We start from the raw sequence: 19483 nt of genomic DNA, 5'->3' as shown, positions 1-19483 counted from the left end.
ATTGCAAGATACACATTTCCGAAGCCGCTATTACGGGCAATGCTCATATGAAGCTGTAAAAGAGTGAAAGATATCAATGTCAATGTCGACTTACAGCATCGATGCTCGCAGATCGAACGGGGCTCACCCTTTGCCGGCGATGATGCGCGGTAAAAGGCGATCGGCGAGGCATTCCCTGATATCCTTATAATATAATACCCTTTTCCTTTTTCATCCGCTCGTCGGCGAGCGCTCCTATTTTGCCATTTTTCAACGCGCGCACACGAATTTTTATATCCGCGAATCTTCCACTATGGAACAGAACGCTCGGCGCTGGGAGCCTCTTCGAGCCGAATAAGAACGTAAATCATACGAGCCATAATGCGAGCAACCCGAAATTTCCTCCTTTTACATAAGCACGCGAATATGGTGCGTATCTTCAAGTAGCGTGTGCCGCGAGTAACTACACGCACTGGATGTTTCAGAAAAATGAATATCCTATAAAAATCTGTTGAAATTACTTTATATTCCAGAATTTCATTGATAGTAAATATAAAAATGTGATTTATTTTTGTATTTTGACCCGGGAACTAATTTTTTAATGAGGAGCACGAAAATATTTGTGAATATTTTGAGACACTCGGTTTATTGTTGTGGTGGTAGAATGCAGACAAGTAAATTTAACTTTCAAGTGTCATTTGACAAGTTAGACAAATCATTACTCATATTTATCTGCATCCCTTCTTGCTAAAAATACATTTTTTGCTTACACAAACCTGAATGAATTATGGCAGGGCCAAGAAGTGTGCTCAGTGACCCACATAGAAAACTACAATTATGTTAAAATCACTCTCTCCGCAAATGCTGGTTACCCGAAAGCAATTCAGCTCCTTGTTCAAAAATTGCCGTCTCATTTGCGCGTGATTGCGATAGCGAAGAATGATAGAACTTATTACAGCAAATTTGCGAATAATATAAAGTTATGCACCGCCGAAATCAATACTGGAGTGCAAAACAGTGCCGAATTATGAGGTTTTCGATGATCTTCAGCCGCGCGCTCACAATGGCTGCGACGATTGCCACCGCAAAGTTCTCGCAAGTGAAACAGTCGTAACAGTTTCGCGAGCGCGCGCCCCCGCAACTTTCCAGCGATAAACAAGCTCGGCGCAATTAATATCGCGTAAAATTCGACCCTGATTGTGGGGCAGATAGCGAGCGCGTCGAATGTGCAGATACGATCGAAACTTGTAACCGGTAACCGTTTCGGTCCCAAGTTTGTTTTAGTTAGGCTCGGCGCGCGCCCGCGTTCGAATCGCTTGCTTCACGGTTGTCCTATTTCCCTTTTTACTGCGAATGATGGTAATAATGCCTCGCCAACGCCACTCCATCGCCGCCGCCCCGCTGGCGGCGCTCGCAATCGGCACAGGTGCGCTCGGTGCTCAATAAACTCGCAGGCACAATTGCAAATTGCGACATAAATTCCAAATCAAATTGTGCATGTGGCATGCGGGGCCCTCTGCGGCTGTCACTAGTTGCTTCATGCGCGCCGCACGGTCATTCCCATTGTAAACCGATAGTCGGGCCAATAAAGTATGAAACGCACGTTTGAGGACGTGAAGCGTACGGAAACTAATGAAAAACAGACCGCCGGCCTCGGTGTAAGTGTGTCTCCTATTGATTGCTCTTGCTTGCCACCATGCCACCACGCGTCCAATCAACCATTCGGAAAGCTTTTCAATGGTTACGATAAATTGCCGAGCACGGTCTGAGTTGCATTGCCGCGCTTGTCACTGAGATGTGTCTCGAAGAATTGAATGCTGATAATAAAATACGTCGAGAAAACTTGAAAGAACTGCAAGGAGAAGTTGATGTGATATGAGAAAATATCAACGAGACAATTTTATACCACGTAGAGCAGGTTGTAGTCCAGGACGACAAATCCAGCCATGTCGAATTTGACGCGTTGATGAAGACATTCAATCGAATAGGAATAAATATCCTTAGCGCATGCGTCACTCACGAACCGACGCAACTTGTGTAAAAGCGGCCCGATTCTATCCACCTTAAACATTTCAATCTCATTTCTCACGAATTTCGATAATTGGATCAAATCTCTGGTCGTCCAGTGGGAGTTTAAGTTCTTACCTCAGCGGTCACATTCTCGCAGGCCCTGACCAAGTTGATGGTCTCCACACCCTCATCCAGCAGCCATAAAAGCGGACACAAATAATGCAGGAACCCGCATCCCTCGCAACTCTTCGTCAGCGCCAAGTACAAGTAGAACGTGTGCTGGAAAATGTCCACGGCTGTTTGGATCATGGACAACAAAAGCGTGAACGACAGGGCGTCGTGAATATTCTTACACACGTTGCACAATTTAAAGTGCACCCGTGTTAGTCGCTGCAATCGTGCGCGACGTGTCGCCTCCTCCTTGACATCGTCCCCGCGGCCCGGATGCATTAATTCCGTCAAGGCCCCGTTTATCTTTTGGAAGCGCATGGTGACGAACGTGATGAGCATCGCGAATTGATATTTGCACATGGTTTTCGCCAGCGTCGCAATGAACGTGGTGCATTTTTGCGGATAGTTTAAGTCGACGATTAGGGGCACGATGGCGGAGCGCGCCACCACCGAACCCAGCAGGAAGACGATCATCCACATGTTGGGTGTGTACAGCTCGTCGGAGCCAATGCGCAGCTCCTGCATGTCGATGTCCAGCCGGGCGATATTGTTCAGGCCGGTGACGAGCGCCCCGCGGTAGCGGAAGGAGAAGACGATTATCAGCATTTGGCAGGCAACGATGGTCGTCACCCACAGGATGACGAGGTTGCGCGGCTCGGACACGTTGGTCGGCTGCTCCGGAAAGGTCGCGCGCGAATAGACGCAGAGGCACGCGTAGACGACGAAGTAGAAGATGGTGTAGTAGATGTCGGAGCGGCGGACCAGCAGCCGCCCGGAGATCTGCATCGGCAGCATCCCAGTCAATTTGTAGAGAACGTAGACGGGCAGAAAGCGCCTGTGGAGACGCGCGATGTACTCCGAACTGTTTGCCACTTTTGCCAGCGACATTATAATGCTATCAGCGGAGTGCTCGCAAGGAAAGGAAACTGTCGCTTTGAAGTTCAAGGGGAAACTGAACATCAAAACGAGAATCGAAACTCTCAAAAACTTGATTAATGCCGCACGCGACGCTGGCTATTACTTATCATCTCACCAAAATTATAAAAGTGTATTAGAGTCGCAACCAGATGAAAAAAGACATCAGTATGTTATCAAGCCCACCCCGAATGAGTCCATGCGCCACGAGGAACTCATTAACCAACATTACATAATGGAAACTTGATGCCCTTGTTCAAATTAATCATTTTACGCTCCGACAACAGATCAGATAACTTCCAAGGAAAATTAACGACATTGAATTTTTGAAAAATTCCAATTCTCGAAGTCTTACCAGAAATCATCCCTTCCGACATCAGTTGCAGCTACTTCGATAAATTAATATCGCCAATTTGAATATTGTGACACCGGAGCGGCCTACGAAATACATAGTCGTGGGACATAATTGAATATGGCGTTTTCAAATGATTTGCCCATTAATCAGGACCGAAATGGACATATCGCCGACGGCGCTAATCGGTTACGACGAGCCCAGCATTATGAATTATTGACTAATGGACTAATTGATCGGGCTTACTGACCGGTTAATACCACGTTTTATATGTTGATTTACAGCCGGCAGGTGAGCGTATCAGCGACGGGCGACGCTTGACCGCCAACACGTCAATGCTTTTAAGCTGGTAATTCTCTTAAGCACATTGATATTGCAGGCTCATCGCAACAGTGCATTAGTGACGGAGAACATGCACACGTATTAATTGTCTAAGACTATTTAAGTCTTTAAGATAATAAATTTTTACGCGTGAATAATAATAATAATAATAGCAATGTCTTATTGTCTCCGCGTGGACTTTAAGATGTGCAGACGCAGCGCAATTCCTCACGGCTCCTCGAGTTTCCGGCAAGCTCCCATGGTACTCTTAATTAATTCACTCGCTAACTACCCAAGCAACTACAGCGCTGGCACCTAGTTGATATTATTAAGTGGTAGCCTGCGTGAAGTAGTGTTAATCCAATTAATTAGTTCCATAAATCTGTCTACACTTGTACTCGGTTATTATTACAATTTTATTATGGGATTGGGTTCAAGTTACCCTCGTTATGAATTATCATTTAATGCGATTTCAAGCGAACGTATTTTTGCGAAATTAATTGCCAATAATTTATTATGGTACGTTTAACGTTTCGACTCTTTTTATATACCATTTGATGTGCGAAATTAATTGGAGTAAATCGATGGGAAAATCTTGGGGTTTGCCCCGAACGTAACTTAACTAATGCACTAATAACCGAATAGACTACAGACGGCTCGAGCGGTAATTTAATGTTATCGCCGTTTTAGTGAATAGTTATTATAGTTAATTGGAAAAGTTTCGCCAAGGGTGCGTACGCGCTAGCTCACGAAGATGCACACACGTTCTGGGGCGCGCATCCCAGGTGGAAATCCCGGCGATATTACAGCGTGCGCCCGAGATACTAACATATAGCCGGCGCTGCCGCCGCCCGGCTCTTCGGTGAGAATTTTGATGGTAAGGTGATTCGTTGCCGCGGCAAGTATGTGGCGCAGGGACTTGTGAAATATACCGATGGTAACGCAGGGATGACACATCTTGTTAATGCGTCGCATTCCCATATCCGCCACGCCTCGACCTGAACTCGTATTCGTGACTATAAGATTCTATGTGTAAGAACTGATAGATTAAAAGTGCCAGTATAATTATATTCGATGTGTAACTCGCGACTAGTCAAACAAAGTCGTTGGTAACGTTCTAATTCGGGTCTCATTTTTGAAGTGAAAACTTCTTTAGAATCGTTGTGATTTCAAAATTAATAAAACGGCACTAAAACATTTTAAATAGTTCAAGCGTTGTTCTAAATAGTAGATGCATTGCAGGTTTGTTTGGTGTTCATCTCTACCTGCTTATCGGGGTTTGTGTATAAACAACTTTTTTATCGCCTTGAACCAGCTCCATGCTACGCTCGCGCTACAAACGTTCGCACGTTTTAGTCAGTTCTTACCTGCACGCGGCTCGGCACTTTTCTTTCTTACATTGCAATTAAATGAATTGCATTGCAATTTATCGATAAAATCGGCATAAATATTAACACTTAATAACAATAGACGTGTTTAGTGTTTTTCTAACAATGATTTGTACGTGAAATGATCACAAAACTTGTATCTTCATTTGTGCGTTAGTGGTCCGTCGGTTATTGAATTTTTTCGATGCTGGTGAGTATTGGAACGGATTTAATCAGTATGCATCATAGTGCGAGTTCTAACAACCGTGTTCTTTCTGTTTTAGTACTTTGATTATCTGCTACGTTGGTAAGTTTTTAAATATTATTACATCATTATTATATTTTTGTCTTTAATCCCGTGTAACAAGAGTACCGTAATAACACAAAATTGTCGCGAGCCGTCGGCTGCGTTTTCGGTTCACCGTACCTCTCAGCTCGCATTGTTTTTGCAATCTTAAGATCATAAGAATTAATTTTGCAATCCAATTGATGCCCGAAAACTATTTGTAAAACGCGAACATTGATCTTCCGCATTTGGGTGTGCGTTGTTTTATTTATCCATCGCGACTAAAAGTGCTAAAAACTGACATTTTGCAATTTTTGCCCATTTTATTCAATCGCGAATATCTCGTAAACTAAAAGAGATAAATAAGATCTGATCGCAGTGTCTTAATCTACGGACTGTTCTCTATAAGATAAGATAGTTGAAACGGAAATCTGTGAGATAAATTGTTAATTCTTAAGAAAAAATGCCAAGGGGGTGCTTGATACTTTCTTTCGGCGATTTTTAAAAATTCATATCTGTTAAACTAAAAGCGATAGCCACCACCAAATTGCTGATTATGAAAGATTGGAAAATTCTTTGTCAGATAAAAATATAAAACAATTATATTTCCTACAGTAAAAGGCCGAAAACGCGACTAAAAGTGCTAAAAGTGACATTTCTCAAATTTTGTCAATTTTCTTTAATCGCGAATATCTCGTAAACTAAAAGAGATAATTAAGATCTGATCGCAGCGTTTAAATCTACGGACTGTTCTCTATAAGATAGGATAGTTAAAACGGAAATCTGAGAGATGAAATTTTAATACCTAAGAAAAAATGCCAAGGGGGTGCTTGATACTTTTTTCGACGATTTTTAAAAATTCATATCTCTGAAACTAAATGCGATAGCCTCCAACAAATTGCAGATTATGAAAGATTGGAAAATTCTCTGTCAGATAAAAATATAAAACAATTATATTTCCTACAGTAAAAGGCCGAAAAACGCTACTAAAAGTGCTAAAAGTGACATTTCTCAAATTTTGCCAATTTTCTTTAATCGCGAATATCTCGTAAACTAAAAGAGATAATTAAGATCTGATCGCAGCGTTTTAATCTACGGACTGTTCTCTATAAGATAGGATAGTTAAAACGGAAATCTGAGAGATGAAATTTTAATACTTAAGAAAAAATGCCAAGGGGGTGCTTGATACTTTTTTCGACGATTTTAAAAATTCATATCTCTGAAACTAAATGCGATAGCCACCAACAAATTGCTGATTATGAAAGATTGGAAAATTCTCTGTCAGATAAAAATATAAAACAATTATATTTCCTACAGTAAAAGGCCGAAAAACGCGACTAAAAGTGCTAAAAGTGACATTTCTCAAATTTTGCCAATTTTCTTTAATCGCGAATATCTCGTAAACTAAAAGAGATAATTAAGATCTGATCGCAGCGTTTAAATCTACGGACTGTTCTCTATAAGATAGGATAGTTAAAACGGAAATCTGAGAGATGAAATTTTAATACCTAAGAAAAAATGCCAAGGGGGTGCTTGATACTTTTTTCGACGATTTTAAAAATTCATATCTCTGAAACTAAATGCGATAGCCTCCAACAAATTGCAGATTATGAAAGATTGGAAAATTCTCTGTCAGATAAAAATATAAAACAATTATATTTCCTACAGTAAAAGGCCGAAAAACGCGACTAAAAGTGCGAAAAGTGACATTTCTCAAATTTTGCCAATTTTCTTTAATCGCGAATATCTCGTAATCTAAAAGAGATAATTAAGATCTGATCGCAGCGTTTTAATCTACGGACTGTTCTCTATAAGATAGGATAGTTAAAACGGAAATCTGAGAGATGAAATTTTAATACCTAAGAAAAAATGCCAAGGGGGTGCTTGATACTTTTTTCGACGATTTTTAAAATTCATATCTCTGAAACTAAATGCGATAGCCACCAACAAATTGCTGATTATGAAAGATTGGAAAATTCTCTGTCAGATAAAAATATAAAACAATTATATTTCCTACAGTAAAAGGCCGAAAAACGCGATTAAAAGTGCTAAAAGTGACATTTCTCAAATTTTGCCAATTTTCTTTAATCGCGAATATCTCGTAAACTAAAAGAGATAATTAAGATCTGATCGCAGCGTTTAAATCTACGGACTGTTCTCTATAAGATAGGATAGTTAAAACGGAAATCTGAGAGATGAAATTTTAATCCTTAAGAAAAAATGCCAAGGGGGTGCTTGATACTTTTTTCGGCGATTTTTAAAAATTCATATCTGTTAAACTAAAAGCGATAGCCACCACCAAATTGCTGATTATGAAAGATTGGAAAATTCTTTGTCAGATAAAAATATAAAACAATTATATTTCCTACAGTAAAGGCCGAAAAACGCGACTAAAAGTGCTAAAAGTGACATTTCTCAAATTTTGTCAATTTTCTTTAATCGCGAATATCTCGTAAACTAAAAGAGATAATTAAGATCTGATCGCAGCGTTTTAATCTACGGACTGTTCTCTATAAGATAGGATAGTTAAATCGGAAATCTGAGAGATGAAATTTTAATATCTAAGAAAAAATGCCAAGGGGGTGCTTGATACTTTTTTCGACGATTTTTAAAAATTGATATCTCTGAAACTAAATGCGATAGCCACCAACAAATTGCTGATTATGAAAGATTGGAAAATTCTCTGTCAGATAAAAATATAAAACAATTATATTTCCTACAGTAAAAGGCCGAAAAACGCGACTAAAAGTGCTAAAAGTGACATTTCTCAAATTTTGTCAATTTTCTTTAATCGCGAATATCTCGTAAACTAAAAGAGATAATTAAGATCTGATCGCAGCGTTTTAATCTACGGACTGTTCTCTATAAGATAGGATAGTTAAATCGGAAATCTGAGAGATGAAATTTTAATACCTAAGAAAAAATGCCAAGGGGGTGCTTGATACTTTTTTCGACGATTTTAAAAATTGATATCTCTGAAACTAAATGCGATAGCCACCAACAAATTGCTGATTATGAAAGATTGGAAAATTCTCTGTCAGATAAAAATATAAAACAATTATATTTCCTACAGTAAAAGGCCGAAAAACGCGACTAAAAGTGCTAAAAGTGACATTTCTCAAATTTTGCCAATTTTCTTTAATCGCGAATATCTCGTAATCTAAAAGAGATAATTAAGATCTGATCGCAGCGTTTTAATCTACGGACTGTTCTCTATAAGATAGGATAGTTAAAACGGAAATCTGAGAGATGAAATTTTAATACCTAAGAAAAAATGCCAAGGGGGTGCTTGATACTTTTTTCGACGATTTTAAAAATTCATATCTCTGAAACTAAATGCGATAGCCTCCAACAAATTGCTGATTATGAAAGATTGGAAAATTCTCTGTCAGATAAAAATATAAAACAATTATATTTCCTACAGTAAAAGGCCGAAAAACGCGACTAAAAGTGCTCAAAAGTGACATTTCTCAAATTTTGCCAATTTTCTTTAATCGCGAATATCTCGTAAACTAAAAGAGATAATTAAGATCTGATCGCAGCGTTTAAATCTACGGACTGTTCTCTATAAGATAGGATAGTTAAAACGGAAATCTGAGAGATGAAATTTTAATCCTTAAGAAAAAATGCCAAGGGGGTGCTTGATACTTTTTCGGCGATTTTAAAAATTCATATCTGTTAAACTAAAAGCGATAGCCACCACCAAATTGCTGATTATGAAAGATTGGAAAATTCTTTGTCAGATAAAAATATAAAACAATTATATTTCCTACAGTAAAAGGCCGAAAAACGCGACTAAAAGTGCTAAAAGTGACATTTCTCAAATTTTGTCAATTTTCTTTAATCGCGAATATCTCGTAAACTAAAAGAGATAATTAAGATCTGATCGCAGCGTTTTAATCTACGGACTGTTCTCTATAAGATAGGATAGTTAAATCGGAAATCTGAGAGATGAAATTTTAATACCTAAGAAAAAAATGCCAAGGGGGTGCTTGATACTTTTTTCGACGATTTTTAAAAATTGATATCTCTGAAACTAAATGCGATAGCCACCAACAAATTGCTGATTATGAAAGATTGGAAAATTCTCTGTCAGATAAAAATATAAAACAATTATATTTCCTACAGTAAAAGGCCGAAAAACGCGACTAAAAGTGCTAAAAAGTGACATTTCTCAAATTTTGTCAATTTTCTTTAATCGCGAATATCTCGTAAACTAAAAGAGATAATTAAGATCTGATCGCAGCGTTTTAATCTACGGACTGTTCTCTATAAGATAGGATAGTTAAATCGGAAATCTGAGAGATGAAATTTTAATACCTAAGAAAAATGCCAAGGGGGTGCTTGATACTTTTTTCGACGATTTTTAAAAATTGATATCTCTGAAACTAAATGCGATAGCCACCAACAAATTGCTGATTATGAAAGATTGGAAAATTCTCTGTCAGATAAAAATATAAAACAATTATATTTCCTACAGTAAAGGCCGAAAAACGCGACTAAAAGTGCTAAAAGTGACATTTCTCAAATTTTGCCAATTTTCTTTAATCGCGAATATCTCGTAAACTAAAAGAGATAATTAAGATCTGATCGCAGCGTTTAAATCTACGGACTGTTCTCTATAAGATAGGATAGTTAAAACGGAAATCTGAGAGATGAAATTTTAATACCTAAGAAAAAAATGCCAAGGGGTGCTTGATACTTTTTTCGACGATTTTAAAAATTCATATCTCTGAAACTAAATGCGATAGCCTCCAACAAATTGCTGATTATGAAAGATTGGAAAATTCTCTGTCAGATAAAAATATAAAACAATTATATTTCCTACAGTAAAAGGCCGAAAACGCTACTAAAAGTGCTAAAAGTGACATTTCTCAAATTTTGCCAATTTTCTTTAATCGCGAATATCTCGTAAACTAAAAGAGATAATTAAGATCTGATCGCAGCGTTTTAATCTACGGACTGTTCTCTATAAGATAGGATAGTTAAAACGGAAATCTGAGAGATGAAATTTTAATACTTAAGAAAAAATGCCAAGGGGGTGCTTGATACTTTTATCGACGATTTTAAAAATTCATATCTCTGAAACTAAATGCGATAGCCACCAACAAATTGCTGATTATGAAAGATTGGAAAATTCTCTGTCAGATAAAAATATAAAACAATTATATTTCCTACAGTAAAAGGCCGAAAAACGCGACTAAAAGTGCTCAAAAGTGACATTTCTCAAATTTTGCCAATTTTCTTTAATCGCGAATATCTCGTAAACTAAAAGAGATAATTAAGATCTGATCGCAGCGTTTTAATCTACGGACTGTGCTCTATAAGATAGGAGAGTTAAAACGGAAATCTGAGAGATGAAATTTTAATCCTTAAGAAAAAAATTGCCAAGGGGGGGGGGTGCTTGATAATTTTTATCGACGATTTTCAATAATTAATATCTCTTAAACTGAAAGCGATAGCAACCAACGAATTGCTGATTATGATAGATTGGAAAATTCTCTATCAGATAAAAATATAAAATAACTATATTTCCAATAGTAAAAGGTCAAAAAACGTGACTAAAAGTGCTTAAAACTGACATTTTGCTATTTTTGTCCAATTTTTTCAATCGCGAATATCTTGTAAATATATCGTAAAAAAAGTGGTACTTTATATACGGAAGGCCAAAAATAGGGCAAGAATATAAGGATATGTCATAAGAAACCACCCCTTCTTGGCAGATATAAGTAGTTCAAGAGTTGTTCTAAATAGTAGATGCATTGCAGGTTTGTTTGGTGTTCATCTCTGCCTGCTTATCGGGGTTTGTGTATAAACAACTTTTTTATCGCCTTGAACCAGCTCCGTGCTACGTTCGCGCTACAAACGTTCGCACGTTTTAGTCAGTTCTTACCTGCACGCGGCTCGGCACTTTTCTTTCTTACATTGCAATTAAATGAACTGCATTGCAATTTATCGATAAAAATCGGCATAAATATCAACACTTAATAACAATAGACGGTTTAGTGTTTTTCTAACGATGAGGTGTGCGTGAAATGATCACAAAACTTGTATCTTCATTTGTGCGTTAGTGGTCCGTCGGCTATTGAATTTTTTCGATGCTGTTGAATATTGGAATTGAAAATGTGTATACAATTGTTAATTTTGAGTACCTATAATTAGCGCCTGTCCTCGGCAGCACCGGTGAGCTTAAGAAAGTCGACTTGCCCGCGACGATCGGATCATTGTGAGTCAAAATACTATTTGCAATACAAGATCATTATCCGACGGAATGGATTTAATCAGTATGCATCGTAGTGAGAGTTCTAACAACCGTGTTCTTTCTGTTTCAGAACTTTCTTTGATTATCTGCTGCATTGGTAAGTTTTTAAATATTATTTTATATTCTTATATTTTTGAATCCCGTGTAACGAGAGTACCGTAATAACACAAAATTATCGCGTGCCGTCGGCTGCGTTTTCGGTTCACCGTACCTCTCAGCTCGCATTGTTTTTGTAATCTTAAAATATTTGTAAAACGCGAACATTGATCTTCCGCGTTTGGGTGTGCAATGCCGTCGGTCGGCACACTTCTCAATATTGCAATAAAATTCATATGGGTGTTGTTTTATTTATCTATCGCTTTACCTGCCCTACCTTAGCTTCTTTATGACATTTAGTTAGAAACAGGTATCAATTTAAATTTTCGGGTAATTTTCTTTCGCGCTTTAGTATTTAATCAAAAATGTAGTTGTATTTTTGAAGTGTGACCCTCTAGAATGCAAAATTGACTAATTTGCTATGCTAAAGTTCTGTGTGTGCACCGTAGTACTCATTGCGCTAGGAATTGTAGTTTTTTTAGTATAACACGCGAACGCGGTGTCACAATAAGTTCGGAATAATTTTCAAAAATACAGAATTTAATTCTGTTTCTCCTTGTATTGAAATTTATTGCAAGAAAATTCCGTGACGCGTGTTATATTGAAAGTTGTGTGTATACGCACTAGTACTCGTTGCGCTCGGAATTGTAGTTTTTTTGATATAACATGCGAACGCGGTGTCACAATAAGTTCGGAATAATTTTCCCAGATGCAGAATTTAATTCTGTTTCTCCTTGTATCGAAATTTATTGCAAGAAAATTCCGTAACGCGAGTTATATTGAAAGTTGTGTGTATACGCACTAGTACTCGTTGCGCTTGGAATTGTAGTTTTTTTTTATATAACACGCGAACGCCGTGTCACAATAAGTTCGTAATCATTTTTCCTGATGCACAATTTAATTCTGTATCTCCTTGTATCAAAATTTATTGTAAGAAAATTCCCTAACGCGAGTTATATTGAAAGTTGTGTGAATACACCCTGTATTCGAATTTGTTGCGAGATAATTCCGTAACGTGAGTTATAGAGAAATTTGTGAATGCGTGCAGAAGAGTGCAGAATTATTTTTACACATCTTAATGTTACAATTCCAACACTGCCCGTTCATCGGTGTTTGTGCATAAACAACTTTTTTATCGGGTTGAACTAGTTCCATGCTGAGTGCACGCTACGAACGTTTGATCGTTTCAGTCTGTTCCTATCAGCGCGTGGCGGTCCATCTTTCTTCTTTTCAATTCAATTCAGTGAATTGCATTACGTTTTATAGATTAAAATCAGCACCTAATAAAAAAACTCGTGTCTTCATTGGTTTGTTAGTGATCCGCGACGGACTTTATTAATACACCCGGTAGTGCGAGTTTTAAGCCATGTGTTTTTTTGTTTCAGTGCATTCCTAGACTGCCTGATGCAGGGGTAAGTTTGTAAATATTATTGCATCATTTTTACATTTTACTTTTTAATCGCGTGTAGTGAAAATATCGGTATAATTTAAAATTGTCGCGAGCCGTCGGATACATTTTTGGCCTCGCTGCAGAAAGAAGATTTACTTCTAAATGTAGTGGTATTGTTGTTGTGTTGGCTTTTTTTGCATTTTCCTTCGCTTTCCATTGTGAAAAATTATAACATTTTTATTGGACTAATGTTCTTCTTCAAGAATTTTGGGTTTTGTTATTCGATGTAGTGATTTTCTTCTTTCTTCACCCTATATGTTACATTTTCCTGCTCCCTTACCAAAACCTGGTAAATTCCTGATATTATTTGCTTGGCCAGACCATTTTCTTTTTAAAAATTGCCATTTTCTTTTGACAACACCCTATATATTTGTTTTCCTTGATTTCCAATCAATACTTGACCATTTTTTGTTTTCAACTGTTTTCTTTCTTGAACTGCAGATTTTCTTTTTGTAACACCCTGTATATCACTTTTCCATGCTGCGAAAAATATGTTAAGTTTATTGTTGCAAGTTTCCTTTGGAAGTATGTTTTGTTTCTTTTTGTAACACCCTGTACATTAGTTTTTCGTGATAAATAGTTATTTTCTAGTGCCTATATGTTAGTGTTTATAATTTGCTACTTGCCTGTATGTGCGCGATGATGCAGGTCGTAAGTCCTGTTTCAATATGTCGGCATGAATTTTGTTGACTTGTAAAATCTAAACTTGTATTATTGTACATTGTATTTATGAATAAAAAAATGTTAAGAAATATTATGTCTTATACTTTGAATGTACCCCTTCTCTCATTTCAGGTACAGGTCTCTAAGAGAGTTCCCTCTCTCAGGGGATGATCCCCACTATAAAAATTGTTAAGGTATCCTGTATGATTTGTGTACTCCAACTTTCATTTCAGCTACAGGTCGGAACTTGTAAGAATATTTTTAAGTGTCCCCTCTCTTGAGGCGACTTAAAAATTAGAAATATTTTTACAAGTCCTTAAAAGGATGTCCTTATAAGGAGTTCCCTCTCTCTGGGGGTGATCCCCCACCATAAAAATTGTTGATATGCCTGATAATTTCGGGGATGAAGCGCAGAGACATCGTAGCTGTAGGATGGGCCGGGAGCAATGGACGGATCGAAGCAGTGGGCGATCGACCAGAGCGCCGGAGGCGCTCTGGGAGATCGACCGTAGACTGTCTTATAACGACACGTGCCAAAAAATTTAAAAATTCTGTCACCCCTATTCTCTTTTCTTCCTGTACTCTCTCTTCTTCTTCTTCTTCTCTTCTTACTTCTCCTATACTCTCTCTCCTGCTGCTGCTGCTCTCTATTTGCTCCTCCACCATCTTCTACTTATTCTTATTGTTGCTTCGTTGTACTTTGCTTTTCAAGTTATTTCTAACATTTGAATCTTGAATTTTTGTGGTATGCAACCCACATTTCGTAAATTTCTTATTATTTAATAAAATTGCCTTCTACAACTGAGATTCGATCCACGAACCTCTAGCATGCTAGCATATGCACATGCCACCTGAGCCACACGGCTCTCTTATCGAGTCTTATTCGTTTCAGGTATAAATGTTGTTGTTTTTCTCACCTTTTTAAAAACAACAACATTTATGTACCTGTTATTCACATTTCAAACACGTACTATCAAATGTGGTCTTTAAATCTAATTCTGAAAACGACAAAAAGGCAACATGGACAAATATACTAGCAAATGTAATATTAAAAGTATAGTTTATTGCAACTCATACAATCACAAGAGTACATGTTGAATTTTAATATTATTTGTTAAAATTGAATTATTTTATTTGTCGAATAAGTTCAGTGGTTACCTTTGTCCATGAAACATCTTCACTAATTGTTTAATTCATCGAATGTTAATGTTGCACAGTTACCTACGTGCACTTTCTCGGTTGAAATGTCCCACACGGGGACAAACAGTGTTTAGTTTCATAAATTAATATTACGCAAATAAAACCACTGGGACGGACTTCTTAGCCCGACGTAAGATATCCGACGGCCGACGGCCGACGGCCAAAAACGTGCACACATTGTAAAACTACACATTCTGACATCCACGCGCGATAATTCATTAGCTGCACGCCGCTCTAGCCCGTTAATTCTAAATGTTATCTTTGCTGATCGATTCTAATTCAACTACCGTCTTAAAATCACAAGAAACGCGCAAACTAGTAACGAAGATCGACTTGTGAACAAAACACGTGTGTACCGAACAACATCGCACGATCGACTAAACAAGGAAAAGATATTACAGGCTACGTGAACAAAGCAGATATGAAAATGATAAAAATTTCTATACTCACAATAGAATGCGGGCACAATTGTACACCGAGGTCACGTTCAACTCCTTGACACCTAAAAACAAACACAAATCAGATGCGCTGTGATTTGTGACTTTAATTCGTTTTTAATTCGCTAAATTAACTAAAACTTTATAACACCTAAATATAAAGATAACAAAAATAGGATATAATATGGTGATAATATATTACTTACTATGTAAATTTTCTCATTACAATAGTCCTCAACAAATCTTGTATCCACAAAGGTAATATCCGAATTCCGAATTCCACTTGCAATAAATCACTTAGCTGATGATGGTCAAACTACTAATGCTAGTACCGTATTAAAATCTGAACAAACACGAGACGTTGAAAAACCGATGAAAGCTAAAAAGAAAACATGCGCTCCCGGCGACAGCGCAACGCAGACTGAACCGGAACGTAAGTCACAATCAGCACGAATGCTGACGACACAGCCGTACGAAGTAACACTAGTACGAGTATGCATAGCAGAAAACTGTAATACAAAAATATAAATATCAGGTGCCAAAGTCATGTCCAATTTCATTACTTACAATCTGATGCAAGGTGGGGTTCTCCTACGCTGTCGGGTTATACGCTGAACCAGTGGTGAAACCAGCCTTTTATGCACCCGGTGCGAGCTTTCAAAACTGCGCCCCTGAACAATGCTCTAACCAGGTTCTGAAAATAAAATGGTCATTTCTGCGCCCTCCAGGGTCTGCGCCCTGTGCCTGGGCACTGCTGGCACCGCCCTAGTTACGGCACTGCGCTGAACTCCTACAACAAGATGCCTAGTTTCGCTTCGAACCAACTCGAACTGGAAAATTGAACATTTCTGATACATTTGAAAATTAAAAATTGGCATAAATTTGGACCGAAATTTTTCGACCCTGTCTTTCGAGCAAAAATATTTTTTTAAATAAGTTCGGACCTGTGTTTCGACCAAAATAAATTTTTAAAAGTTGTTAGATCTGTCTTTTCGACCAAAAAATAGAAAATATAGAAAAAAATACTTATTTTTGATGCGTGTTTTAGGGTACTTCCTAAGGGTTTAGGGAGTTAAAAATGTACACATATTGAAAAGGAACTCTTGTACTACACCTTGAAAGTGAAAAACCTTAAATTACTAGATTGGTATAGGAGATATAGGGCGTTTTCCAAACCTAAACTCGAAATTTTTCCGAAAACAGCAATTTTTAAAGGGCATTTTAAGGTACTTCCTAAAGGTTTAGAGGGCGAAACTAATATGCATGTTAAAAAGAATCTCTTAAACTATAATATGATAATAAGAAACATTAAATTGGCCGCTTAGAACCGGAGATATAGGGCGTTTTCCAAACCTAAACTCGAAATTTTTCCGAAAACAGCAATTTTTAAAGGGCATTTTAAGGTACTTCCTAAAGGTTTAGAGGGCGAAACTAATATGCATGTTAAAAAGGATCTCTTAAACTATAATATGATAATAAGAAACATTATATTGGACGCTTAGTACCGGAGATATAGGGCGTTTTCCAAACCTAAAGTCGAAATTTTTCCGAATACAGCAATTTATAAAGGGCATTTTAAGGTACTATCTAAATTCTAAAGGTTTAGAGGCTGAAAAAAATATGAACGTTAAAAAGGGTCCTTTAAACTACCACGTGACAAAGAGAAGTCCTAAATTGGTTCGTTGGTACAAGTTATACAGGGAAGCACCCAGGCTTAGAATTAGAAATTTGCCGAAATAGCCATTTTTATGATATTTTAGGGACAAGAAAGTGAAAGGGCCACGTATTTTGTGGATGACACTTGTTACAATTATATAACAATATAAATCCCTACTAGTTAAAGTCAGATCGTACAATTATAATCGCAAAACAATCAAATTACTGACATGAAACATGCTACTGTTATTTGTAATAACATATCAATCAAAGATAACAATTGAAGATTGCAATGCAAGAACATACCTTTAAACAGCGCGGCTCATCAACGTAGAATGATTCAGTTTTATCGCGGTTGTCATTTATAATGTAGGCATCACCAATTTGTTTATCCCATTGTTATAATGATGGTGATGTTAGCTATATTGACAAAACATACCTTCGCGAAATGATACGTTCCCTTTTTAAACAAGTAACACAATATGTTTATAGTTTGCATTTTCACAATATTTTCTTAAGCCGGCCAGCTGAAATCAGTACCGCTTGCGCCGCTTGGCCACCAGTGGACAGAACTGAATTGTGTGTCGTCGGGTCGCGTTGCCAATCTGCGTGTGCTCGGGGTACAAGTCAGAATTCGCATTTGTGACGTCAAATGGGTATCCTGTCGATTTGACAACTATTATCAATTTGCTAATACAAAACCGAGAACGATTCGTGATGTCTTCGCAGCCAGATGATAAGAAATCTGATGAGAACAAGCACTTAGATCCCGAGGCAGTGTTTGAAAGAGCACTATCAATGCCGATATTGCCAGAGGGCGCAGAAGATCCGGAAAAAAAGCAGGAAGCGATACTTGCCAAGAATGAAGAGGATACAGCGAAGTGGTCCTCCTCGTCGGGGTCCACGTCTGATTCCTCCACGGATGATAGCGATTTCATTGTGGTACCATCGCTTCCGTCCTCTGGGTCAGAGACCATTCTAGCTATTACTGTGCCGCTGGAAGAAGCCGCAGAGTATAATCTGATTACTGAGGAAAGACTCACGACCACTGATGAATCCCTGAGTGAACCACCACTAGATATGTTCGATTATTATATCCAGCAGATGAAGGCGATTTGTACTTCTTCGGAGGCCCAGCCGGAACCCAACAACGGTGGTGGTTCGGCTGAGGTGAAGAAGGCTGGTCCAAAGCGAGGTGCGGATGATGCTGTCCCGCCGAAGGACATGGGCCAAAAACGCCCAAAACTTGAGTAATTACACTTGATCACATTTACATAAAATGTAAACATAATTAAATTGCAAGTAAACGTTTAAAACATGCAATAGTTTTCTATTTTATACAAATACGTTGAACATTTAGAACCAACAATTAGTGATTCAATGTCTTCTGCTTCTACTGCAAGAAATAATTAAGGAAGTGCTGTGCACATCAGATGCTTGGAAAACAAACTTCACGGACCAAGTGAAGAGTGAAAAATGATTGATGAATTTGTACACTCAGAAAAGATCAAATTAAAGTTCAATTACTATTAAATTGAATTGAAAAAAAAGCAAAAAAACACTGGGAAATGGTGAAGACACCCAAGACTTTGTATATACCATCAAAATTATCTGCAGTTATAAAATGGTAACCTGAACCGCTCTGAACAAAAATTTAATCGGTGAGTACGTAAACGTATACAATTTCTAAACATATTTCGCGATAATTATACAAACACTCAACTTTTCATTGCTGAATCATTTTGGTAGCTTTCGCGGAGAAATTTTCCCTAGTTTCTTGTAAACAATTATGTAAACGGTTTCGCGTTGCGCGCTGAAACACAATCGCAACACTCTTCTTTCCAGCCACGCACAAAGCGTAATTAGCGTAATATAGAAAACGCGTCTGCAAAACCAAGGCGCTGTTTAATAAAAGTCGAGAGAGACAAAACGTATATGCGCTGTTGCTAAGAGAACATGTCAGTGACAAGTTGCCGGAGACGGCGGAGGCAGCGGAAGCGTGTGCGGGCACAGTTGACAGCGTAATGGATTAGCGTAGTCCCCATTTTCACTTTGCCCCCTATTCCTTATTTCGCCGAGGCGTCCTGCGAACAGGGCTCAGCTCCACTGTCCCGGCCCATACTCGAAGCAAACACAGTCTCCGTATTAGGTATTAGCAGCGCGGCGCACTAACTCAGGACGATATACTGGCAGTCGACGCAAAGAAGAAAAAAAACGTGCCGGGCGAAAGAGTTGGCAGATCGGCGGAGATAGGTCGCCGGGCGCGTTATTTATTGTTATGTATCGCTGGCGAAAAGAGCGCCGAACGTGGCGGAGGC

The 19483-nt window shown here is 38.1% G+C and overlaps 1 protein-coding gene across 1 annotated transcript; it reads right to left on the bottom strand.

Annotated features, from left to right (window-relative positions):
* Nucleotides 1-1720: 1720 nt before the first annotated feature.
* On the bottom strand, nt 1721-4705 carry LOC135793408 (uncharacterized). Its single transcript, XM_065304359.1, has 4 exons — nt 4578-4705; nt 2125-3112; nt 1886-2041; nt 1721-1831 (listed from the first exon to the last, which is right to left on the bottom strand). The coding sequence occupies exons 1-4, from the start codon at nt 4703-4705 to the stop codon at nt 1721-1723; spliced, it is 1383 nt and encodes a 460-aa protein (XP_065160431.1).
* Between the last annotated feature and the right edge of the window lie 14778 nt (nt 4706-19483).

This window comes from Atheta coriaria, unplaced genomic scaffold, assembly GCF_025399875.1.
Source record: "Atheta coriaria isolate IRGN ID8LTWV9N9 unplaced genomic scaffold, Caltech_Dcor_3.1 hic_scaffold_1_pilon, whole genome shotgun sequence".
In the NCBI taxonomy this organism is placed as follows: Eukaryota; Metazoa; Arthropoda; class Insecta; order Coleoptera; family Staphylinidae; genus Dalotia; species Dalotia coriaria.
This window is presented reverse-complemented; position numbering and strand designations above follow the sequence as displayed.

Excerpts from the sequence above, each read along its gene's own strand:
- LOC135793408 (XM_065304359.1), bottom strand. The coding sequence starts at position 4,705 with ATGTGTCATCCCTGCGTTACCATCGGTATATTTCACAAGTCCCTGCGC. Across the intron at positions 2,042-2,124 it reads GCGAGAATGTGACCGCTGAG|GTGGATAGAATCGGGCCGCT; the intron begins GTAAGAACTTAA and ends GAAATGTTTAAG. Across the intron at positions 1,832-1,885 it reads ACTACAACCTGCTCTACGTG|TTCTTTCAAGTTTTCTCGAC; the intron begins GTATAAAATTGT and ends TTCTCCTTGCAG.